Source organism: Nesoenas mayeri (genome assembly GCF_963082525.1).
Source record: "Nesoenas mayeri genome assembly, chromosome: 3".
NCBI classification, from domain to species: Eukaryota; Metazoa; Chordata; class Aves; order Columbiformes; family Columbidae; genus Nesoenas; species Nesoenas mayeri.
The window spans coordinates 55,450,177-55,477,346 of record NC_137544.1 but is presented as its reverse complement, the minus strand read 5'-3'; the positions used below and the strand labels follow the sequence as shown (position 1 = coordinate 55,477,346).

At 40.9% G+C, this 27,170-nt stretch overlaps 1 protein-coding gene across 5 annotated transcripts in view; it reads right to left on the bottom strand.

The window, feature by feature from the left end:
* The window catches only part of NCOA7 (nuclear receptor coactivator 7), an 88,815-nt gene that overhangs the window by 15,773 nt on the left and 45,872 nt on the right, over positions 1-27,170 (bottom strand). For 4 of the 5 annotated variants that reach the window (XM_080343070.1, XM_080343072.1, XM_080343071.1 and 1 more), the window contains 7 exons: positions 11,771-11,850; positions 10,821-10,928; positions 9,430-9,531; positions 8,265-8,390; positions 5,752-5,936; positions 3,271-4,334; positions 1,642-1,810 (listed from right to left, as the gene is read on the bottom strand). In XM_080343070.1, the coding sequence (XP_080199196.1) occupies positions 1,642-1,810; positions 3,271-4,334; positions 5,752-5,936; positions 8,265-8,390; positions 9,430-9,531; positions 10,821-10,928; positions 11,771-11,850 (1,834 nt within the window). The remainder of the gene's footprint in view (positions 1-1,641; positions 1,811-3,270; positions 4,335-5,751; positions 5,937-8,264; positions 8,391-9,429; positions 9,532-10,820; positions 10,929-11,770; positions 11,851-27,170) is intronic. The other variant, XM_080343074.1, reaches the window with a different exon arrangement.

The window sequence follows — 27,170 nt, the reverse complement described above, 5'->3', positions numbered from 1 at the left end:
AGGCAAAGATACATCTTGCATTAATATGAGGGCATAGGTCCCACATTTAATTTTTGCCTCAAGTTCTACGTGATCTTTTACGCACTTCTGCGCTGCTAGAACAGGCATTATGAATAGCACCATAATGACCCCATCTTATACTATATTTACCACTAATTCTTACCAAGATCTGAACAGCAGCTCTGAGAGCAAAGATCTGGCCTGTCAGCCACCACAGCCAAGTGCTGCTGCAACAGCTCACTGCAGGAATTACTTGTTCCTCATTCCAAAAAACCAGTTGTCAACACTTCAGTTTATATATGGATTAGGTCCACTCACTAATCAGAAAATTTCTGCTCATAAAACAACAAGCCAAGCAGCTGTTTTCCAAGTTTGCGGTAAGATGCTTAATAGATTACCTGTTGCGCAGAGAAACTATCAGAGATTACCTCAGTTCAGCTCAGCAGCTTTATTCAACATTAGATACACTATCCCCAAAGCAAAAACTGACCTTGTGTTATATTACAGCATCACTCTAACTCCTTGAAGTATGTACTCACACTTCGACCTAGAATTTTCTGAACCTCCCCTTTTGCAATCCCTGAGGAGCCAAGGACTGGGTTCAGCAGAGAGCAAGCAAACCAAAAGCTATCTTCAGCTGCACTCCCAATGGCCACATTCCAGATGGATCAAAGCTCTCCCCCTCCTCCCCTAGGTCAGCAACTTCCATACTACTGCTCTGCTCAAAACACTCATTTCTAAAATACAAGAAATAAACACTTATAATCAACACATAAGCTACAAATTTGAAAATAAAATTAAATATTCTGAAAAATTATTAACAAAAAAGAAAAAAATTGTCTGCATCTTAAAGACACCTCCTGAGATTGATGACCAGTTCAGATTCTTCCTTCCTGGCATCTAATTCACCAGAAGTGTTATCACTGATTTCCCTATTTCAGGGACAGTTCATCTATAGAGTGGAGAGTTGCTCTAGTTGCCTTCTAGCAAAAGAATGACCATGGATTTGATTTCTCAGAGCCAGTGAAAATTCTTGAGTGATTTATGTAGAAAAAAATCACAGGTCTTCATTTTTTTTTTTTTTTTCTTATTTGCTATAGTGCTATTTATGCATGTGTACATACACACCTACAGGCACTAAAAACACTTAAGCATATTATATCACAAAGGAAGGGGATTTTTGTATGGGCCTGAAGGCTGAAACAGCCACATCAATTCAGTTAAGAGTGTCTCCTTTTTCCACATCATGCCCTTTTGCTCATGTGAGATACCTATTTTTTAGCACAGGCACCTTAGTGGATTCCTTGCCTCTCTTGCCACTGCTCCCCTTTTCCCCTTTTCCTCACTTTCTGGACTATGGCTGAAAGCCAGATCATCCCCCAGTGCTCTTCTCATATGTTATCTGCATGTATCTCTTTTCATCTTCCAAGTGGCATCTGATCCCTTCTGCCTTCCCACTGGGAGCCACAATAGACCACCACTGGTCTCTGGCATGCAGCAAAATGAGGGCTCCCCTCTTCTCACCCTTGCTGCATTTCACACGTTGGACCATGTAGTGAAAGTCAGATTCAGCTCTAGAAAGCACAACACATTTAAAAATATGAGACAAAACACATTTTTGCGCTATGCACTGCAGCTTACCTTTCCCGTGGAACAGCAAACCAGTACTCTGGTTGCTTTATCTTTTTACTGTACTGTTGAGACATGGTGGTGCTCTGAGATGCAAAGGACTTTCTCATGGGCTTGCCTACTTTAATGCACAGAAACATTGGAGGAGTCTTGCTCTTCTCCTCTTTTGAAGGAAGCATATCTGAGTGAGAGACAAAAGAAATGGGCTGCTTAAAGGAAGTACAAATAGTGCAGCTGGTAAAACATTGTCACAAAGATTAATAATCTTGTGCAAAGGAATACTCAGAGGCACCATACACAGAATTACACCTGACATGTCATTCAACAGCAAAACTGGTTTAATAAATCCTTGTTTATCCTAAACTGTGGCCATTTATTCCCATTTTGTCACAGCCTCTATCCCCCTCAGCTGTACAGCCATGTGCAGATTAGCACTGTAAAGCAAATCAGTAAGACCATCAGACTGGGTGCAAACTGCAACATGAAGCAGGTGCAAGCAGAGGGGACTGTTTCACTGGGTCCTGGTACCCCATCCAGTAGAAGGGTAACCCTGCGCACACACACACAGAACACTTGACCAGTTCCTCAATTCTGACAGTCAGCCAGAAAACAAAAACCTTTTGTCTGCACAAGACAGGGTCAAACATAAGAGCAGTTTAAGTTCCCTAAATTACCAGCATGACAAAAACATTGCTTATTAAATTACAGCCTAAGTCACACTGAAGGTGCCTCATTCATTTTAGGAGTACACATACAGCCATCTTTTTTATTTTTCTCTGTCAATGAGAATGATCACCAAATACAACCACTGAGATTTAAACCCTTTCAAAAGAAAGGAAAAGTCATTTTAAGAATCACTGGTTTTCAAATAAAAGACTTCCACTCAAATATCTCCCACCACCTCATATGAATCAAGGGTATATCCACTGGTTCATTAAACTACCAAGAGAGGAGCAGCAGCACTCCAGGATGGATTAGTGCTTAGAGGTAGTAATATGTGTACACAGTATCTAAACCGAGATTTCTTTTTGTTATATTGCTTTCCAGTAACAGCCCAAATTTTAGTTATTAGAACCCAATGACCAATCAGGACAAAATGATTGGTCAGTAAGGCTCTACATATAATCCTATTTATCACTTCTTGAAGGGTTTCTATAGCACAGCAGACACCAGACAGATGCAAATAATGTCAAGAACACTTCAGTACCCCGCTTTGCAAGAACACACTACTGCTTTGGAAATGATCAGAAATGCACTGACAGACTTCACTGAAGCAACAAAAGCAACCAATAAAGAGTGACAATTCCTAAGCCATGAAATGTCCCTGCCAGTACTGTGACTAGATGACATTTCACTGTCCTTCTTAAAGCCAGTAAACAGAGGTGAAGATTATATAAACAGTAGCCACTGAAGATGGAAAGAGCACACAAACTCCTTATCAAATTAGAAGCTTAGGGAATTTGAAGGTATTTTTCTCTTCTAAATAGCATGTGATATAAAAATATAATATACAAGAGTGAAAAAAAAAAAAGACCAGGTATTATAGAAAGAGGAAATTTAGAGCAGAAGGCTATCCATTCAAAGGTTACCGTCATAATGCTGTCCGAGTCTCAGAGGAAAAAAGGATAACCAGAGACCTACCTTCAATTGGCACTTGAATTTTCTGCAGCAGCCACAGTCTGATTTCTGATTGATTGTCTAACTGCGTTTCTTGACAGGTCTTGTCTATAGCTGGTACTAATGAAGAGTCCACAGACTCTTTCAGATCCTTTTCCTCTGCTGCTGCTGAGCTGATTTCTAACGAAGGCGCTTTCCTTTCAACACAGCAGGAATCGAGCTCCATACTTTTAACTGTATGGACTTCATTAGCTTGGGACTTTGAACAGCTAAGTGTAAGGTCTATACCAATTGCTTTATTGTTTTCACCTTTCTGGATTTCAGCCTTGTGTAAGTCTTCAGATGACTGAGACCCATTCCCATCTTTATTGAGGTAAAATTCAATAAGTTTATCTTTCTCTAGCTCTTTTTTAGTGTCCAGTGTAGTCTCCACCTTACCTGTTGGGGAACTGACACATTTGTTTACTTCTGGAATAACATCTTGCTTTTCACACAGCTCTAAGTCTAAGTCAGCTTTAGGTTCAACACTGTCCTTTTTTTCCAAGGAATCAACTGTCAAGTGCTCCTGGACTTCTGTAGTGGGTTTGGTTACCTGCTGCTTAGTTCTCCCCAACTCCCTGGGGTCAGCCAGAAAGCCTTCCTTTACTGAGATTTTCCTGTCCAACCCTCTGTCCACATGAGAAGACGTCTTTTCCAGCTCAAAGTCATCCTCTCCTTCTCCCAAAAGGGATTTTTCTTTGGTTTCGATGTCTGACGCATTTTTTTCCCCAGAAGGCTCCTTGGCACATGGTTCTGCAGCAAACTTTTCCAAATGTTCAGTGGCAGTGATGTTGTTGGGAAAGTCCAGTAAGTTTGATTTGATTGAGCCTGTACTCTCAGATGACTGAAGAATTTCAAAATCAGCAGACTTTTCCTTATCCGACGGTTTTATCTGTTTGGCACCCAGAGTGATGGATGGATCCCCATTCTGCTGCCTCTTTTCTCTGCTAAGGGATTTGAATTTGCTGAAAGGATTGATATCTTTCTCGGAGGACAGGTCTTCCCATTCTCCTGGCCTGTACAGAGGACAAAGATCCTTTGGTATGTCACTGTCAGGGAAAATGATGGATGTACATAGGATGTTAAAAGCAAAATGGAAACAGAAAAAAAATGGAAAAGAAAAAATAAATAATATACCAACTTAACTTAAGCTCTGAAACTCAACAAAAAAATTACTTTATCCAAAATAAACATACACCAGCGGAAATGACATTAAAGAAAATGAAGAAGAATGCAGAAAGGATAATATAGAAATAAAATGAGTAAATCACTTGGCAGTATATGCCACATGGGTGAAGAAATGGTACACATATAACAACAATGTGCAAGCCATCAGAAGTCCAGTAACCACAAACCACAGGACATGTACTTAGCTGCTGGAATTTCATTCATTCCATATTAATATTGTTATTTCCCACACCTGACAATGAGTCAACCTCTATGACCATCCATGCTTCCCCAGTCAGTACAAATGTATTTTTGAGAACAAAGCAAATCGGAGATAAGCCGTACCTGTTGGAACACGTTTACTGCAAAACAGTAACAGGCAGGAGGGTTGGATTTTTTTTAATTTTATTTTTCTTCCCATTACTCAACTGCACTGTTTGAATGCAAACTTCCCCCAAGATTTCTTTTTTCAAGCAGCACAATTGCAAAACATTTCAAAATGGAAAATTCTCAAAACCTTAACAGCATACAACTTGAGCTCTTCGTTACTGCTAAAAGGTTTGAGGTGAATAAGAATACAAGATTCTCATCACTTAGAAGTTACTAGACACTCTAGTAATGAGCATAACAAAATATGTCAGGAATTTTTCTTGAAATGAGAAAATAGAAGTAGATGAATTTCACTGATCAAACAGGTGTTGCCTATAAGGACAAAACCTTGTTTAGAATAAATACATAAACAGTGCCTAGACTATGCATAAATGAAGGTAGCCCACCCCAGAAAGTCTATTATGTATTATAAATGCTAACTATCAATGCATTTCTGGTTCTGAAGTGGAAGTATTCCACAGACTGCTATTTCTGCAAGTACTGAAGTTTGCAGTTAAGGTGCTGTTATCTTCAAGAAAAATTTTAAATAATCCTTTCAGATCAGTCCCAGTAATGCAGCAAATGGCCCAAATCTAAATGTCTTTACTTTCACCAAAATAACCCCAGAGACGAGTCCGTGCAAAAGCCAAACCACAGTATGCGACCAGTGCTTTTAGCTACCGTTTTTTACTGGTCTCCTTTGCACTTTGGTTTTCATATTCATGACCCATTTCTCTTTACTGCCACTGAAGTGTTCCAAAAAGAAAGTGGAAGAACAACACAAGTGAATCACTCCTCTTCTGGCACCTTCCTCCCGTGATTTGTTTTATTCTACTGCATTAAAACTCTTTCCCTCCATTCCCCTCCCACCTTTTCCATAACCCTTACTGAAAATGTGCAAACATAAGTTCAGGGAAGAACACTCCTTACGATGGCAATGCGTCTTTAATCTTCATGTGAGAGATGTCATTGTAGAGAGCTATTGAGACAACCTCCTCCATGGGGCAGATGAGCCCATATTCTTCACAGCCATTCTCAATTACCAGAGGATCAGACTTATGTGGGTCAAACATGATGTTGTTTGGAGTTACTATCATGACTCCTCCAACTACGCCCTAAAATAGGAGAAGGAAAAGTTAGCACATCACATGTAATTCATTTATTGTTTGGTATTGGATTTTAGGCTACTATCCTACAAAGAAAAACCTTTCTCCTGCCTCTTTATACCCCATCATGCAATGTTTGCTAACAAAATATTTTTGGTTTCCAATGGCATCAAGTCAGGCATTGTAAGGAGCGCAAAGAATAAAATTAGCCAAGTTCCTAGCTAATAAGGAAGAACATCTGAACTATTCAACTTTCAGTGCTGGCTGCTACAGGCTAAAACTGCAGATTGTTAATCAATCTCAGACAAAATAGATTAGTGGATTATAAAAAAGTACTATTTTGTTCTAGATGCAGCCACCTTCATTTGATAAATGAATTTATATGCAACCAGCACACATGAAGGCAGTCTTACTCATGGGAAATATCAAGGTTACTATGCTAATCTATGTTATAGGTCCTCTTGATCTGCTCTCCCAGAGGTACATGCAAAAAGCTTCTATATATAGGGACCTAATATGAATCAGCCTCTCCCTGGTATAGAAACAGCTTCTTCCACTGATCCAAGCATATTTTGCACAGCTGTAGAAGACATTTAATTCTTCAAAACGTGCTCTAGCCATGGATTCAATAAGAGCCATTCAGCATCCAACCCATGACAACTGACCATTTTTCAAGGTTGTCAAGGGAGAGTTCCAATGCCTTTCTCCTGCACCATCTCTTCCAGATAAGCTACAAAATTCACCAGACCAGCTCAGAAGCTGTGCATAGATCATGACATCTGGCAAACAGGAGCCACATATCAACAGGAATGACCTACACTGAAGATACTATTAATTATCCAAGGTCATCTGCAAGGGAAGGCAATGAAGGCTAACAAATAGGCAGGTAAAAGACCACAAGCTTGGTTTGTTTGTTGTTGTTTTGGGTTTTTTTTTTTTACATCAGGGAGATGCCAAGCTGATGGCTTGGTACTGGCAAAGCAAGCACGTGTGTGCCTGCTCCTCTGTAAAGCAAAGTCTGTATGAATTTCTCATTTGCTTCTTCTGCATGACTCATGTACACGTGTCTGGTTTGTGTCTGGATGAAAGAATCGAGTGCAGAGGCTTCTCCCACAGGTAATGTAAGTCTAGTTAGCCAGGAGAACAATCCATCAGTAGGCTCTGCTTCCTACCCAGCCACTGCAGGAAGGCAGGCAACAAGGGATTTTAGCTGCACTGGCAAAGAAGTTGGCCCACTTTTAATTGTTCTGACTGCAAATTACATTTTCGGTTCTGTAGCCATAAAACTGGCAACCTGTATCCTCTGCACCTAGCAAGCAGCACATAACAAAGCAACAGTTTTGCCCTAATTTATGTGTGAGACATCAAGTAGCCCCCTGTTACTTTCTACAAAATAGCAGACTGAAAAATTTCAGAGTAGTTAAATGCAGTCTACATACACTTAATGTGAGAAGAAGCCAAGAACTGTAGGTGTAAACACATCCATCTTACAAAAGTCAGCAGTAAGGGAAAAATATGTTTAAACTACAATGGTTAGCATCTCCAGTGTTATAAATTCCAGAGAGCTTGAAAACCCAAACATGCAGAAATGTAACTGAAACCAGAGCAAACAAGAGGAGATACATCAGAGCAGATAGTTCAAGACAGAGTATTAAAACCTTGAGAAGACAAGAGGGTTAAAATACTGCCCAGTCCTTGTGCCTTTGCTTCTAAAACAGCAGCTGTAAAATTTAGTGTTGCAGTCCCAGTGGGAACATGTACGTTACAAGAATGCTTGCAAGAAAAAGAAAGAGAAGGTTGCATCATGCAATTTTTATCTTTTTATTAGGGTTTGCATGACATTCATTAGCAAGTACAGAAGCAACATGGACCTATTTGGAAACACTACTCTGAAAACAGTTAAAATTTAGCTTAAAGACATAAATGAAATAGATAAGCATGTGCTCATTTTATTAAGCTGTTGCACAATTTGATGGAACCGGACAACTAATCCTGACACGTCGTAACTTTGAAGTACAGTTGTCCCTGTGTATCCAGCAATACGCTCTTAAACAGATAATTCTGGTAAGATGTGGTAAGGGAATGAAGATGAGTGGAAGAGCTATTCTCTCATAAAGCAACTATCATAACAGGTTAAATAAGTGAAAGAACAAAATGATCCAGCATATTACCATGGTACCCGTAAACACAGCAGTGACAGATAAAGCCACCATAACATTAATGTTCTTTACAAATGTGGAGTACGTTTGACTCCCCCAGTATTCATCTCTCACTCATCCAAACAGATTTTGCTTTTAAAGAATCTCAAACAATACCCAAAAGTCAGGTTCCACCTACCTTACCATCTGTGAAGTAACGACAATTCATTTTTAAAAACTTGACAACCACAGGCTCATCCTCTTCTGAGGTAGAGGACAGAACTCTCTCAACTGGTTTGAAGGCCTTTCTTGCCAAATCAGCATCCTTAAAAAAGAAAACGTTCAGTGCAGAGCAACAGGACCAGAAACATGTACTTTTTGATTTTGGACAACTAAAAGGCCAGGTTCAACCGTTTTCATTTTGCTTAAGGAAGAAACGTGGTGGTCATGTATGTATGTATGTATGTATGTGTGGACACTACCTGTACGGAAGAAAAGCCTTGTAACATTACAAAACACCCCCACACAAATAACAGGCAAAAAATGAAAAAAACGACAAGTCAGCTCATCAAATTTCATTGAGGTATTCCCATTAGGAGAGGGCCAGTCCTGCCACCTCATCTACACTGCAGACCTCTGCACACAGTGCACTGGCACGACTTCCCATGCAGGTGGCACAGAGGTGTAAGACTGAGGTTAAATACATTTATTTACTCCAGGCTTCGCTCCACTTTCCTTTTCATTAATTATGGATTTGAAATGTCTACTTGCTTTAGCACCAGCAGGTAGACAGCTAAACTTCCTAAAATGACCCTCTAAAATCATCATTGCCAATCACCCTTCTAAGGAAAATGAAGGATCCGCTATGCCAAGGCCTTTCATAAAGATTAAATCCAGCAAGACAAGTCTATAGAAGGGTTCCAGCATAATATGCTTAACTAGAAGGAAAATGACTGCTCAAACTAAACTAACAGGCTCCATGCTCAAGGATCTCAATGCAGGATCAAGGCTCTGGACTGCAGAGCACAGAAACCTCCAGAGTGAAACACTAAATAATTCTTCACATTTAACTTTCTCTTGTTTAAAAACTACACACTACACCATTTTCAATCGCTTTGATAAACTCTGGGCCCAACTGAACTTGTATTGGGTTTCTATGCTCAGACAGAATTCCCTTAATTCGAAATATTTTAAAGAGATGGTAATTTTTGTAGTACAGCAAATTAAAATTGTTACTCAATACACTACACAAAAGGCTGGAACTGCAAGCTCAAAAACCTGTTATTCACACAGCCCTGAATATCAGCCTCAGAATCAGAAATTACATTGTGAGTTTAAGACCAGCGAGCCAGTGTTTGACTTACAGGGAGTTTATCATATTCGGCATCTGATGATGAGGGAGAAACATGAGCGCCAGGACTGAATGAAGACAATCTCACAGCGCTTGTTTCTGGCACAAAGAGAATCTAAATACAAACACATACATCAAAACAGTAAAAAGTTATTCACTATAAATACTACATTCTACTAGAAAGACAACTCAATCAATATTGAGCACTTGCAATTGCAACACACTCCTTAACTACTTATTCTAGAGTTCTTCACAGGTGGTGATGGCAGGGCACATGCAGGTGAATTAATTACAGGATCTAGCTCTACATTTTGTTTTGAGACAGAAGCAAGAAAATAAAACTTTTTCCACAGAAAGAATACCTTCCTTTTTCCCCAAATTTACAATCCCAAGTTCTCTTACAACTATCGCAACTACAAAACAAGTAACTGTAAAATGACTATTAATAGTCAATAACTTGTAACAGGAAACTTGGGTCCAAAGATAAGGCCACTGCTGAAGATGGGGGATTTTCAGTGCTAGAAGTTTATAACACTTCATTATACGTTGTCTGTATCCAAAAACATATTTGCATCTCCAAATTTAAGTACATATTCCTTATTTGAACCAGCATTTTAGCATCGTGTACATAAAAAACAAATAAAAACCACCCTCACACTAATACATGTATATAAAATTCTAATGCTTTATTTGAATTTTCACATTTCCCTCACAGTGAACATTCCAGATTCTTAGTAGCACAGTACTGAAACTGCACTACAGGTCTGGACCTCCACCTGTCGCAGCAAAGAAAGATACTTCTAAAGGTGAAAAAATGTTAACAGCTTAATTTTAAACTAGAAGTGTTTACAAAAATAAAACCATTTTCCTAATCTGGACACTTCAGCCTCTTCATGTCTGTGAAGCAGAAGTAGAGATCTGCTCTTCACGAACCAAGTGTTTGCCTTCACATTTGCATTTCCATTATTTGACTCTCTCAAAAACAGTCTATCTCCATTTATTTCTCATCTTGCAGAAGACTGACTCATTCCCAACACAATGACAAAGAGTCATTTCAATTACTGTATCTCTCTCTCAAATTCTTTAATATATTATATATAGCATTTATCCAGGCTTCCCAAGAATCTTGCAACAGCTACATTACCCTCTTTTGCTTCAGAGTCATCTTTAAGCTTTAGTGACAGAAAACAGATAACACAAGTCAGATATGGCAATTACAAAGCTCCCTCCCAAACTCCAGGTAACGATCTAGTAAGTTCCCCTTTGAGGGATTTAAATTACTGTCCGTTATCTTTGTACCGAAGTACTTAAAAGATATGTGAAAGTAGTAAAAAGCTTTTAAATACATAGCAAATAATCACATTTTAAGTACTAAAAAACCCCCACCAAACAGAAAATATTTACCTGGCCTGGCACAATTGTCTGCGTGAAAAGCTTATTGAGCTCCACAAGCTTGTTTGGGGTGATGTTAAACTTTAATGCTATGCTGTTTATGGTGTCCTGATTTCCAGCCTGAAGAAAGAGTTGAAGCTTAAGAACCATAGTGAACACGTTCACCACACCAGCTGAACTAAAACTGTCTAGCAGACTGTTCACAGGGAATAAATGTGATGATATCAACACACCCTCTGTATAATAGCTTACATGATGAGCTAGGATCAATAAAAATACAAAAACATTCTTTTACACTATACAGTAGATAAAATGGAGAGATGTTACAGATGCTGCTCTCCTTTTCTCACGGAACTTGAAAGCAGCACCAGCTCATTTAGAACTGGCCTGGGAAGTGGGGAAAGGACATGCGCTGGAAAGCTTATTACACTCTCAACAGTCGCAAAACATCAGCCATTTGTGCTGTTCCCAGCTGGGACACGTGTCTCCCACAGCTGCTCTGCATGATGAGCAGCTCAGGTCCCCGTGTTTGGGGACATGGCTGGCTCACCCAGACTTTCTGGGCAGAGCGGGTCCTCTGAGCCACTGCAGCAGCACTGCCGAGCCCTGCTCCAGCTTAAAGAAAGAGGTCTCACATTGTCTCAGCACCAAGCACAGGCCAACATGGTGACCCAAGCAACACCATGGATTGGAAGTATTTTTCAGATAACAAAACCGATTTCGCTATCAAAGTGCTGTGATGCAGAAATAGGACTGGCAGCTGTGAGAAGAAGCACCTGGGTGGAACAGTGGTTCAGGACGTGAGCCTTGCTTTCTCTACACAGTGATCCCTACTGAGACAGGTACAAACTGCAGCCAGTATTCACTTAGCGCTTTCAGTTTTGTGCCACTGGCTCCCTTTCGACCTCAACAACCCCACTTTCAAAAAGCAGACATGAACAAAGCAAAACACCAATACTTACCGTATATTCTATGGTACCATGGGGTTTCTGAGAAACCATTTTTTTCTCTTTCTTTTCATTGGTTTTGTTTTGATTGTCATCTAAAGAGAAAAAAAAAATTCAAGTAATTGACTTTCAAGGTGTTTGCCTATCAACATATTTTGAAACAGATCTACAGGATGTGCAAAGTGCAGCTGTGAACAGGAACAAGAAGACACATCAAAAGTATCTATTAGGCCTTAAATTGCATTGCAAGGCAAGAGAAACTTCAAATACAGCAGGTTTAGTAGTCATTCAGAAACTCTGCAATAGTTTTGTATCTGTGGTACTGTATCAATACAGAACTGCTCCCATGTTTTTCTTCGTGACTCCTATGCAATTTAGCTGTTGGATACAAGTACATTATGTCATGAGCTCCTATCAAGGCTGAGGCAGAAACCAGCAGATTAATGTGCACACTGATACTGCACTGGTATGACCAGAAATCCCCACTTCACCACCAGCTGAGGCAGAAACCAGCAGATGAATGTGTGCACTGATACTGCACTGGTATGACCAGAAATCCCCACTTCATCACTGGCTTAGGTAGAAACCAGCAGATGAATGTACACACTGACACTGCGCTGGTATGATCAGAAATCCTCACTTCACCACCATTATGTCATATTTAAATACTACTTGTGGCAGAATGCAAACCCCCCTCTCTCCTTCATCATAGAAAGAGTAGACATCTCCCTCTCTCTCTGCTGCTTAAGGCTAACAGCTTCTTTTGTTTGGACCCAGAGCCTCCTGGCCAGGGCCATTAAGAGAAAGGAGAAGGGAGGCACCAGGGAGCCACTGGGCACCCGCGGCCACTGTGGGGGATGTTTGGAAGCTTCAGGGGCACCCCACAGCCAGTGTGGGGGTGCAAAGGAGCTTCTGGAATGCCTACAGTCAGATCTGATCAGGCTATAAAAATGGGATTCTCGTCAAGACTCTGCCCTCTTGCACGGATCTCTTGGAGCACGAGTCAGATGCTGCCGCCGAGAGCCCATCCCTGGGATGGAGACTCCGCTTGCCTTGCCACCACGTGTGTGAGTAAAATTTACCCTTGCAGGATTGCAAGTGTATCTACTTCCTGTGCACATTTCCACATGTATTTATACTTTCTGTGCATGTTTGCATGCATACTTTCCGTGCTCAATACAAGCACGTGTATAAATTATTTCCTCGCATAATCACGGGGGTATTTTCCTCTCGTGCTTCCACATAAGCACGTGTAATATTCCGTGCACATTTGCACGTGTATTTCTCCTTGGAGGATTGCGAGCATATTATAAATTTACCCTCGCAGAATCACGAGTGTACACTTTCCGTACTCAATACGAGTACATGTATCCCTTTAAAATAATCCCAAACCATGTTCAGGCAAGTGTGTACTCTTCCCGGACTCAGGGGCGGCTCTAGCATTGTTTCTGGTGAAGCCACGTGCCTGCACTCTGTGGACCTCCTGTTGTATTAACTGCTGCCCCTTAATAATTTTCCTCATCCAAACCTGTATTCAAGTCACTTTTTGAGTGCTAAAACCCTGTTTCTCACCAGTTCAATAAAAGTTGTTTTGGACCCTGTTGTCCCTTAAACTAACCTCAGGGTGCCTATGTGACACTAATTTAAACTGCGAAGGTAAAAGTATGCCAAGAGTCCAGCAAAACATGCATGGAGTCAAGCATCAGAAAGCATAAAGCTTGTTCGGAAACACATTTTCCATCAGCTGCAGTACACAAAACTCATTGCATTTGCCAAAATCCATGCAGGACCCAAAAGGCAGGTGTGAGCTCTCAGTGGCATGGGCAAGGCAGCGATTTCCAATTCTCACCACAGCAGCAGAGGGTGAGCGAAGCCAAGGACTGGGGAGGATGTCAGCTGCCCAGCCAGCCCCAGCCCCATAGGGCTCACCCTCCGCACCCAGACCCACATACATGGTGGGGACGAGGGCAACACGCAGCCCCAGCTCCAGGAGCAGGGCTGCAATGTGGTAAGACCACATGTGGCTCCTCCAATCGCCCAGCCTGCTGGCCCCAGCCCCCCAGAAAGGTCCTGCTGCCTCTGGCAGGGTGCTGCAGCCCAGCCAAGGTGGGGAGAAGCACAAGGCAAGGCAGGGATGCAGCCATGGGAAGCACTGTGGTCAGTAACTGATGCAACAGAGAGCAAAGGCATTTCTCACTCAACTTAATAGATACAGAAAACATGCAGGGCCTAAACACACACAATTTAAGAACATGTGGATAGTACATGTGGCATGAAGGACAGAGGGAGGAAGAGGAAGATCAGGACAATGCCAGCCTGATAGGATTTTGGAACAGAGCATCACTCAGTGATCTCAGACATTCCATTTCTGAGACTGAAGACCCACAGAAAAACTTTTAAAATGAGTATTCTTGCTGCCTTTTTCCGACCATTTCTATTTCCACCACGGTCACGCCATCTTCCTTTCAGCAAAGCCAAAGCAGTCTGTGATGAAGCATGGCAAAACAGGTAACAACAACCTTAGCAGAGCACAGCATTAAACCATCAGAAACACAACGCCAATATGACAGACAAAGAAGTGACAAAGAGTGGATGTTTCCCTAGTCCATTTTTTACATACAACTGCCAATATGGACATATTCCTGCCTGAAGAAACTTTCCTAACTAACAACGAGTGTCAGTAAAGGTTAATAAATCCTAAAGAAGCAAAACAATTAGATGGATTGCTTTTCTTTCACATATATGTGCAAGAATACACACTGTATAACCTGTTCAGCTACAGGTTAAAAGGGGCAGTCACAGCCTGTGAACCTACCAGTCTTCCAAAAACAAATCTGACACTTCTTTTTTGGAATGCATGAAGTTTTTCTTCCTTTCTTTTTTTAAGTCCTACCAAAAAGATATTCTGGACACTGTCCTTACACTGAGCATAAATACTGGGTAGGCTTTGGCAATTCCAAACCATACCGTATCACTTTGAATAGAGGAAAGCCTTAACTAGTCTATGTTTTTAATTGTGCATGTAAAGCTTTAAAATCATAAAAGATTCAGACCTTCAGAGGAAAAAAATCCAATGAATCCATTAAATCTGACAGATACTGCTAACCCCACTTACTGTACATGTAGTGAGGCCAAGATCACAAATTATGCTCTGCATGAATGGTTACAGTGGAAGGGTTGGGAAGCTTGGCTAAGCAAGCAAAACACCACAATATACTATTTCTGTAGTTCCCTTATCCTTCCTCATTTCTCCTTCAGGAAGCCAAATGTTTTCTGACACGATCTGAAAGCAGCTAGCTCTAGTAGTAGTCCCAAAGGCACCCAGAGCCCAGCAAGCATGATGGAGTCCTCGGTCACCACGTTTCTTTCAGACACACCTAGATGTAAGAGTTGCACCTCTCCACAGGCTTGAAAATAAAGGCCACTGGATACTTTTTGAACTCAGACAGTTGCTTAGTGGGGAAGTGACTCACGGTTCTGCCTCCCAGGTTTTCCTGCGCTGCACGTACACTGAAGATGGGATCATACAACCATGAGTATTGACTAGGTGTTAATGCAAATTTCATCGCACTGCATTTCAAGGAGAAGGGTGGAGTGGGTAGACCGAGCCTATCTGTGATTTAAGGAAACAAGTCAAATAAGAATTATGTAAAAATAGTAAAATTAATGAGCAACAAGAAGAAGAAGAATGCCAATCGAGAACAGGCAAGAAAATACAGGCCTATTGAAAACTGAGAGGTCTAGAATGGAATTTTTTTTCTGCTCTTATTGATGCATTTATACGTAACTCGGTTTCCTAGCAGAATATTTTGCAAGACTAATTTCATTTTGCAATGCTATGGGAAACATTACAAAAAAGAGTTACCTTGGAAGGCAACTACTGAAGGAGTATGACCAAGAGGTCAATCAGTTTATCATCCAAAAGACCTTGACGCAAGATAGGAGAATTACGCCTCTGCCACTCTGTAAATAGCTGTATAAGTAGATAGAATAGGTCAAGAACTCACAAGAGTATCCCAGGCTGCTCACACTGACGTACAACGTGTCACTGCAAGACAATACCATCATCACCAATGTTAGGGACTAACCTGCTGCCAGCCAAAATCAGTGCAAGGTGTCACAGCACTGGCAGTGACAGCTGAACCTGCCTGACAGCTCCTGGAGCCATCAGTCAGGCTGACGTCTAGTAACAGCAGCAGGAATGCTGAAGTTAACAAGGGGCCAAAGAACTGACCACTTCCCACACCAGATAAACTCAGTAGCCTCAGAGAATAGAGGCAATGGCATACTTGGACCAAAAGTCCATTTTACTCATTAATCTCCGTCTTACCAAACACTTAGGTAGCTTGTAAATACAGAAATCTTTCCCCTGACCAGCCCCCTTGGCTTCTAGACATCATGGAGTTCCCAGGGCAGAAGAGCGGCATCCACTGAACTGCCCAGTCCCTTCAAGACCTCCACACTGCTCCTATTGCCAGTGAACCCCACAGTACCGTGAAGTGCTACATAAAATAGTGCTTCCTTTCTTGTACTTTATGCTTTATTTCACTGAGCCTCCTAATTAATGTTCTTTTAAGGATGAACAAATAAATATTCACCTTCTGCATACCATTCACGACGTCACAGATTTCCAACATCCTCTCTTAGTTATTTCACTTTTTCAGTTTGATTAATGCCAGCATATTTTAGACTTTCTTATCACACAGGCTGCCTTTCTCATTCGTTTTTCTTCTCCTACTATAACCTTTTTGAGATGGAGGAAGGAAAACCACATGCAGATTTTAAGATATGAAAAACCCATTACTTTGCACAATGACATAATAAGGGTTTTCTTAAAACTGTAAGATACTAGTCATATTTTTCCATATTGCCAAGTATGTCACTGCTGTCATGGGGAAGAAGAGAGAAGACAAAGACAGGACATGAGGGCAAGACAGGTCTATCATGAGAGGTAACAGGTTTCTGATACAGCAATGACTATACTTGGAAAAATGACAGAAGCCTTTCAGACTGCGAACATGCTTTTCAGGTCTGAAAAGGACCAGGCTTTGCTGCTAAATACACATTAGGAACAAGTTAAGATATGTATCAACTGGACAGGAGAATCGCTCCCAGCTGCAATGATAATATCTGTCTTTTTTACCCTAAAAGAAATTGGTTACACACACTTCTCTTTTATGCTGGTGAAAATGTCCTACATGGTACAAATGTTTTGTGTCCTAAGCCTCTCTGAGATAGACCGAGTGCATTGACAAACATCTTCTTCAGCTGTCTGTGGATCAAAACAAAGATCACATTCTCTTTTGGGTTTGAGGTAGAACCAAAACACACACTGAGACTGTTTTTATACAGCTGTTTAGATTTCAAGAAACATTTTTGTTCGTCCTTAGGGAATGTTATGTACAAAAATGTAATTATCCTGAACACCTCTCCAAAGGAGTGGTTTATATTTCAAGATGTGAAAGGAAAACAGTTAAGAGAAAACAATCTCAATTCTGCTAGTCGTGTTTTGGGGAATGATTCATACAATTTTTCATAGAATCACGAATAGTCTGGGTTGAAAGGAACCTTTAAAGGTCATCTAGTCCAACCCCCCTGCAGTGATCAGGGACATCTTTAACTAGATCAGGTTGATCAGAGCCCCATCCAGCCTGACCTTGAATGTTACCAGGGATGGGGCATCTGCCACCTCTCTGGACTTGGAAACCAAGTCTCCATGATGCAACTGGAAAGTTTCTGTAGGCAAAGTTCTTGTAGACACAAGTGAATACCTGTTTACACAAGGGTGAAATACACATTGAGACTGAGCAAAAAGTTAACAGCTGTTAATTGTATTCTTACACCATACACGGCTTTGTTCTTGGAGATGTCACTGACATTGAGATACCAATCCCTGCTTCACTCTGGGTAAAGTTTGCATAAGTGCCTGGGTGAGGTTTTCCAAGAGCAAATTAGGGCTCTGAAGTAAGTGCATCCCTCTTGAAGATTTTATACTAAGGCATTCTGAAGTTTTACTACTTACTTTATTAGAACTGACAGTTCACACTGCTGTAATACCAGAAAGTGTCAAACACCAGATGTGGGTAAAGAGTAGTGTCAAAACCAAAAGGGACTGCTCAGATGCCTGAAATTTAACACAAGCTACGTATTTACAGACCTCTGACTTGTCCAAGACTGTACATTGCCAGCTGGGCACAGAAATTCATTGCAGAGGTAGTCTGCATATTATAAATCAGATTAGTATGTTTAAGTTTGTAGGAGATATATCATTAGAAAATTTATATTTGTTCAGTGCAGCTATAGAAATGAAAAACAGAAATAAAAGTGGCACAGGAATTAAAAAAAAAACAAAAACAAAACCAGGTAATTTTCCTTACAGTAAAGGAGAATACTTTGGTGGAAAAAAAAAATATATGAACAGCTCTGAAATTAGATTGTATTTTGAGAATGTTAAATAACTGTAAAAGTAACCATACAACACTTTGAGCTTCAAAACAAAAGTCAGTACTGCTTACACAGAGGAAAGCATTTACAGGATGAACCAAACTCCCCCATATGCAAATACTTGAAATAAAATGAAAGAATCACACATCAAGATTCACTTGATTTCGCTTTAGGAGGTGCAACAGAACAAAACCCACACAGCTCCTGAATTGAGTTCACTGAAGGTGCAGTGGCCTGGAAGATCAGTTTGGTAGCTTACTTTTAAAACGTAGCTTACTTAAACCAGAAGAAAAGTGCTCGTGTAATCCAGTACAATTACACAAAGACATCAAGGACTGGAGTTTCAAAAGATTTATTAAGTTAGACCACAGAGAAGTGTACAACTTTTGAGCTCTGGATTCCTTCAGTCTTGCATTACTTAGCAGTGACAGTGATGCCCAATTCTTCTTCAGGGCAGACAGACGTGTGTGGTTTCATAAACCAAACTAATGGCTCCTAAGAGGAGGGGAGCTTTTCTCACATCTTTTTCTACCTTAGGCCCTAGTCTTCATCTGATGCCACAGAGACACAACCAATTAAAACAATCAATTATCTCTTCTTTTTTTCTTTGTTGATCTAGTGAATTGATTCATCTCACACCTTCTGATCAGATGAATGCCAGTGCCAGTTCAGAGACAGGGGAAAAAACGTAGTTCAGCGTAGGGGAAGGAAGCACAAGATCTCCCTGTTCAGCAGCAGCAGGGAGGAGTAAATTCACATTGTGGAACATCAAGCTCTTCATAGCACTCGGCTCTACTTTGAAGCTATTGCCTAAGAAAACTACAGCCACCAGACATATGGACACAGTCTAAATCTATCCTGGGCCACTTCCAGGAAGAAATTTTAAAAAGAAAACCATTTTACATAAATGAAACTTGTTTATTATACTTAAAGATTGAGGGACAACCAGAAAAACTCGGATGGCATAAAATCAGGTAAGTTTCAGCAACAAATTGGATGGTTGACAAGACATCAGTAAGAACAAGTAACAGATATAAGAGGGAAAGAAGCCCTCATTAGTTTCAAAATGGAGCTTGATCTGTTTGGTCTCTACAAGGTGTTATACAACAACTACTGTCTCTGAGGAATTATAAGACTGTTACTATAGCAGAGAACAAGATCCAAGATACAAACAGCTCCTCTTCACCACAAAACACATTCAAATGTGAGGTTGTAGCCTAAGTAACACTATTTCAAAAGGCAACAGTATACAATCTGGATCTATCCATATTATCATATAAAAACAAGTTTTCTCTTCCTCATTTCTGCGGAGCTCTATTGTTTGGATTATGCTTTAAAACAGCAAATAGTTTCCTATCTTTAATTTCTGTTCATCCTACATTAATTTATTGACTCTCATCCAATCCAAATCTGCCTAACCATCCCAGGGCAAGACGGCGTTTCCCAGGCTCAGTGTCAGCTCTGAGGATGAGAGGGAAGGGAGGGATGGGGCAGGGGGAGAAAGAGTGAATGAGAATGAGGAAGGGCAGAGGTGTCTGAAAAAAACAGCTCCACCACAGCTGAGGCAGCTGGGTGGTAGATCCAGGTCCTAACTATTCTTTCCTTTAGAAAAGGATAATTACTTGTTTTCTCTCTTCATTTTCGGTCCTATGTCTGATCTATGCTATCACAGTTCCTTTTCTGAAGGTTTAGTTGCTACTGATGCTGTCTGGATACAAAAACGTGTCATAATTTTAGCTTTCCATCCCACAGCCTGGTGTCCTTCTGCACACTCCTGCATATAGACAAAGGAATGGTGAAACAGAAGCTTGTTACACAAAGCTCTAAGTGTGTCATTCAAATATACATCAATAGAAAATATCAGATGGGAAAATATTTGCAAGTGGTCTCCTGCATTTTTCATACAGGATCTAACTATACTTACTGTGGAAGTATTTGGAACTATATATTTATTCTGGCCCTGGATAGCCACAGTGAAATACTGACAAGCCTGTAACAACAGGAAGCAATCATAATTTCCATGACAGGAGCTTGTTCCCACACACTCTGAGTGACTCCTTTGTGGTGTCATTACAACTGTGGACTCTTCTTGACCTGATTTTCATTTACATCTATGTCTCTCTCCACTGCTACTTCACCAATCTCCAACAGCCTATGTAAGATGGACTTGGGAGCATGCTGTTCACCTGAGCTATCCACAAGACAGACCAAAGTCCTGCTTCACATCAACACCAGCTTAGATTAACCGCAGTCATCAGCCAAATATCGCATCTTCAGCTAAGTGCTTCATCCTGCTTCAGAGCAAGAGTTTATGAGCCACATTTATCAGCCACAGAAAAGATGGTCTGCAAGCAATGGATGTCTGCCACCTAAGGGCAGATTAAAAAGCTGACACCCATGAGGTCTACAGCTATTAGGGAAGTAATTACACAGTGTGGAGGTACACGTGCTATCTTCAACCTAGGAAGAGTGATTAACAGCCAAAGCAAAGATGAAGCAATAGAAGCTTCAGCATGTGCTCCTACCAGCTTGCTGGGTACACTGGATATGCACACAACAGGAACCCCCAAAAATGCATTATTATATCCTCTGGACTGTTTGGCAAAAGCTAGTTCCCCGCTAGCACGATCAGCATTATACAAATACACAATGTTAAGTCAACAAGTCAACCTTCCACAGAAATACCAATTTGAAAAAGACAATTCACAGATTCAGCATTCTACCATTCATTCTACTAAAAGACCCATGTGTTTGACAGTCTACCTCTAAAATATCCTGCTCTTGTGTGTTTGCATAGGAGGAAAGGCCCTCTTGGGTGCACTGATGAAAAGCCAGGGAGAGCTGCAGGACAAAATGAATTTTGTGCTCTGCCAGATTTATCAGCCAGTGAGGTCCTACCTGTCTTACCATAATACATTGCAACAGTGCCCACAGACTCAAAATAGAAATCTACAGTCCAAAAAGCAGCAAGGTGAATTACATGAAAATAATATAATTACTTTCATTGCTTTTCTTTTAAATCAAGGGGAAAAAAACTCTACAGTTTCAGTTTGATAAAGACAGTCATAAAAGTATCTGGTAAGTGCTCCCTTGGACAGCATTTCCCCCCAGTATTCATTGCATGTGAAAGAGCTTTTCTGCCTAAGCTGGTCACCTGCAGATGTACACTCCATGCACATGTTTGTGCTATCAACTCAAAAACCGTATCAAACTGCACAGCATAGCTGAAGTATGTTAATCTTTGAACTCACTACAGAAATATGTAATGTTAGTGAGAACTGCAAGAAGAATACCACAGGTATCCTTAGGTTGGAGAGAGGACATTCTTATTTTCTATCACTTGCCCAGACGAACTGTTCAGACACTTGGTATCTGTATGGGCAGGAACCCAATTCTTGTGCAAATTCTACATCCTGTTTTCAGTTACTGGAGAAAATCCAGGTACAGGAAGGAAAGATTTCACACTGCCTTTCTCAGGCTTCTGCTGGATGGAGTTCATTCAGGTCAAGTTAAGAAACAAACTAGTAGGAATGAGAAAAAGCAAAGATTTCCATTAGGGAACACTAAAAATCCCCAACATATAATTTAAACTGCACATTGTTTGTTGTTTGGGACTTTTTGGGGTTTGCTCGTTTTAAGAAAAAAAACACCAGATACAAATTTCAAAATAAGCAATGCTTAAAAAACAACCTTTCACACACCTAATCTCTTTGAGAAATGCACCTTGACAGTGACAAAGGCTTAATACAGATGACTCTCTGCAGCTCCTCCTGAAAACAGACCGATCATCAGTCCCTCTAGAGCAGTACTGGATTTGGGCACAGCTCCACAAGCAGCTTAAACCAACCTACAATGAAGCTGTTGCCAAAAGGAATGATTCCACTAGCTTTCTTCCTCCACATGTTCCTGCCACCAGCCCTGCACTGGCAAAGGTGATCAGCCACCAGCCAAGAGAAAGCAGCTCCTGACTCTCTGGGCTGGTGACAGCTGAAGGCTGGGACTGGGAACACCCAGCTGGGTACAGGAGGAGCAGGGGCAGCACATTCTCTTACAGGAGCAGCGTGGACACCTTAAGTTGGCTTAAAATGGTTATGAAAGTACACCCCAGGAGGAATATGGTGACAACCAGAGCTAGTTCCAGGTTTCTTGCACAAAGATGGAGGAAAAAAAGGCTCAGTGATTAAAGAGATTAGGGGATGCAGACAAAAAAGGTTCCATGAATTTTTACTCACTTCAGGTGTAGGTAGGCTCAGGAGTATTTTGGAGATGGGTGGAAGAGATGCTGCCCCCTGGTCTTGCTGTGGTCTGACAGACGGCATTGCTTATGAACCCTGTTCAGGTTACGTGTCCATACCTAAATGCATCTGTCACAACACTACCACCATAAAACTTCTGACTATCCCCTACATCAGGAACTCCAAGATAATACAGAATGAACAAAATCAGCCTGTCAACAGAGCAGGGCTTAGGGAACCTGTACTCAGGCATCACAAAAGAAGACATACATATTTCAGAAAACTTAACACTACACATGCTGTTTTCTTTCATTCATTTTGCTTCTTGAACACACAGCAGCTTGCCTGTGAAGGCTATGCCATGCAGGTCAACCAAGACAACATCTCTCCAAAACACATGCTGTCCTGCTTTGTCTATTGGTTGGTAGGTCACAGGTCAAAAATACAAAGGAAAAATCACAAAGAGTCTAAAGACGTGGGATACATGTCCTATTTTCACGTACAAAGATGACACCAGCATCTGATGCGTCCCTGACTGCCAGCACTTCATCATGCAGATCCTCAGGAGCCACGGAAAAGAGCAACTCAGTTTATACTCACTGCTGATCCCAATCGCAACCTGATGAGTCGCATCACAGACACCACAACAGACTGATGAGACACAAGAAGATGTCAGTATGGAAAGCCAGGAGCAAGATTATTACAAAATAAAATAGATCTTGCTTAATTTTGTATTATTATTTAAATGCATATGGAAGGAAGTCTGCTTTTTAGACCTTGTAGGTAAACTTCTGATGGTGTATTTCAAGCACAACATGAGATGTTGTTGAAGAAGATAAATTAGAAGCCTGCCTTGAGAATACCAGGCTTAAATTAGGCAGACTCCCTGAGAATGACTCCCCCACACCTCTGCATGGAGGCTAAAACATTTGCAATATGATCTCAAATGCACTCTCTCATACTCCTTATGTACTTGGTTTATGAATATTCCTGCCTTAAAGAGAAGAAAAATCTTGCAAATGTTAACCTCGTGTCGGAAACTACAAAGAGAATAATCTGCCTCTTCCCTGTGGGCAGAGATCCCCAGAGAGCTACAGGGTGTCACTGGGCAGGAGAGAGACACTACAGCACTGACACACCCGGGCACCAGAGACAACTGCTCCACAGGCACCTGGGCACAGGTCCTGGAAACCTGGCTGGGTGAAGAGGCAAAAAAACCCATTCCACCTGGTCAGCAGCCCTCCCAGGAAGCGCTGGAAAGAATAATCAGAAGGAGAGTCCAACCCTTCCCCCAAGGATGAGCTACCACCAAAATCACCTCCAAGGAGCTGCACGTTCCCTGCAGGCGCTCGGTAGCTTCACAGGGCACCCGCGCTCAGCAAGACCCAACAGGCAGCTCGCACCACCTGGGGAGGTTCAGACACATCCAAACGTGATGAGTCAGTGGATCCTGGAAGTGAAGGACTCACTAACCCTGCAGATGTATTTCCCTTCATTACGCCAGGCAGAAGTACGACAACTTTCTTCATTAATTCTCTCGACACAGTTCTCCTTCCCCTTCTGCCCACACACACTTGCCAAAGCCTCGCCGTGCACTATGTGACCGACTGCTCCACAGCTTTCCTCCCTTCCTCCCGGGGCTGCTTTTCAGAGATGCTAAGTACATCTGCATTTAAATGTCATTAAGAATGTAAGTTCTCACTATTCCTGAAGACTCAAGCCCTGGGGAAACACACAACCCTTGGAAATGCACCTGGTTCTTTCAGCAGTGAGATCAGTTTTAGCTGTTCAAACACCAGTCCTGTCATTCTCTGGTCCAGCCTTTGTGGAACAGATCACAAGATGTCACTATTGTAAGTAATACTTTGAGTAACTGCTATAGTAGAACTAAACTTTTAGAAAATATCAAAACCTGTTATTTTTTTTTCTCCAGTGACAGGAATTCCGCTGTAACACTTTTACATTTTCTCCCTTCAATAATTACTGCCACTGTTACAAAGGTATCCCTGATTTCTAATCTCCATGTGTTTCTCTCCACCTCCTAGCCTACTCAGCCTGCCAAAATTCTCTATTGCAGTATTTCAACTACTTCCACAAGTAATTTAGGATAAGGGTCTGGGTTTTTTTCCTCCTCTGGAATAGATATAAATGAAGGAGTCTTTCACAACTCCCTCTTGTCCCCAAACATTTGCTTCCTCCCCAAGCCGTGCTAAAAAGAGCTCACAGTAAATAAAGTCAGAGAATCTGAGTTATGAGCAAAAACACCTCCTGTCCAAGCATCCTGGAAGTTCAGAGAAGGATAACAAGGACAAGCAAAGCCATGCAACAGCTGACATGCTGCAGCCTAGAAATGAAAGGGTTGAAGAGGGCGTATTTTATAGAGACAAGCGTACCAAAAAAAAAAAAAAAATTAAAAAATCACAAGAGGCCCAGATGTAGTGAGTACGGATTGATTGTTCAGATTCTTCTACAAGAACCAGTGGCCATCAAACAAAGCCAGCAGGAGCAAGACTGCTCTTGATGCAAATGGTAGCAAACCTGTGCACTCTTTACCAAAAGATATCATAGATGACAGAAACCTGCAGAGGCCCAGGGAGAGACAAGGTGAGAAGAACAACAATCCCTAAATATGCAGACTACAAGCAGCTTAGGAGATGCCCAACAGCTGAAAATCATCAGAGGATGGGAGAACATTAGTGCAGATAAATTTACAGAATTCACTGTGTTCTTCATCTTCTTCAGACATTCAGGTGTGGCCTTTGTGGGAGAACAAAAGCTGCAGTAAATAGGTTTTGGTCTGAAAAAGCATGGTCATTCCTATGGCCCCTCTGGCACTTCGACCTAGAATCACAGACACCAGGCTTGGACATAGTAGTTCGGCAGCAGTCATGCAAGTAATTCCCATTACTCCCTTGCATACAGCTTCCAAATACCTGTACTATTGATGTTCGGCAATTTTATACTCTGGTAAATATGCACATCAAGTACCCCAAGTAATTTGTCAGAGTTAACACGCCCACCATCCTGAAAATCTTTGTTCTACAACCTACCTTTAAAATATGTAATTTGCCTGTGCTCAAATTACCAAACAATTTGCATAACTCAGCACTGGTAACTTGCGCTGCTTACAATTTTTAGAACGTTGTATAAAAGTGACAGGTACATTTTTCCCCTCTACCTAGAAAAGTGTTAAGTCATAGCAAGCAACTGATCCCTTCAGAGCTAAACATGTTTGTTCAGTCATGCTACTGGAGTAAGATACCATCTAAATTTAAAACTTATAATGTTCTAGAATATAAGCTCAAGGGCCTCACAAAATACTGGTACGTAACATCAGCAACATAATTCTTACAAATGCAATTGGCCTTGATTTACTATTTGAAAATTAAAAGAAGAAATATAAAAATCTTGTATCAATCCTTTTTAAAGGCTTACTGAAGAAAAGCCATATCAGTGATCAAGAAGGTTCATCAATAAACTCTGAGGACTCCTACATAAAAAGCAGCTCTGCCAATTGAAGATATTACATCTATTAAGCTAATGTTTACCTTCATTTCTAACTTTGAGTGGAGAGAATCACACCAGAGGATACAAATGCATAAATTCTCCTTCTATGGCCTTTCCTCCTCCCTGCTGCCCAGATACACACCAGAAAACTACCAAAAATTCAACCATTAGCATCCCATAATGAGCTAAAAATTATTGCTATCTTCTCTTTGCTCTTAACACAGTTAAGAAATCTTGTAACTTTTATATTACTGGACACAGTTTTGATGTTCTGTCCTTTACATCCCCATTTTAACTCCCTCACCTGTCACTTGAAGTATAAGTTTACTGTCAGTGGCCAAGTTTACCATTTGGTTTTACATATCCATGCAACTTCACTTCCATCTAACAACAGACTTTAAAACTTTTGTCTTAGCTATAGGTTTTGAGGCAACTTGTCATGTGTTGATAGGCAACACCCAAGGATTTCATACAAAACACCAAGTTTCAATTATTTGTGTCTTTTACTTAGTTTTATAATAAAGAGGAGCTTATCCATCAAGACGAGAACTAGAAGAGGATTCCACACACGAGGAGCTCAAGCAGCATTATGATGTTTCCATCCGAATTTTTAGAAGTTAAGCACGAACAGCATTATTTCTGGTACTTACTGCTCAGATCAAATTCTCCTGCCTGCGGACAAGGCATCCCTTCTGTATGCAACAGTTTCTAGTAAACACCAATTAGCAGTTCAGCTTGAATATAAACTGGTGGCCTTAACACTGATCCACTGGGATTCAAGATCATTTGTTGTTACTCCAAAACAAGTGATCTGAAACCATCTGCCTTTCAGCCATTTGTCTACCATTCTTTCCACATGGTTTCAGCAACCAATGCCAATATACCAACTGCCTGAAGCTTCCCAGCCAGCCACTGCCAACTACATGCGGTTTACACTCATACGAAAGTTATTTCAAACCTCTTGTTATTCTACACAAATAAACTTTCTCCTACACTGTTTTAATTTTATTTGAGACCTTGATTTTGGAAGAAACAAATTATTTCTCTTTTCATCCCTCTTTGCATCTACTCTCATTTTTGCTGTCTGAAGCCTACCTGAAACAAGAAAACCAAAGCAGGGTCTCAGAACTTGCAAAAAATTCAGATCCTGTTTCACTTACTGTTGTATTAAGCAACTTCACACAACACTGAGTCATCCAGGTTATAAATCATGTCAAGTTCTTAGAATA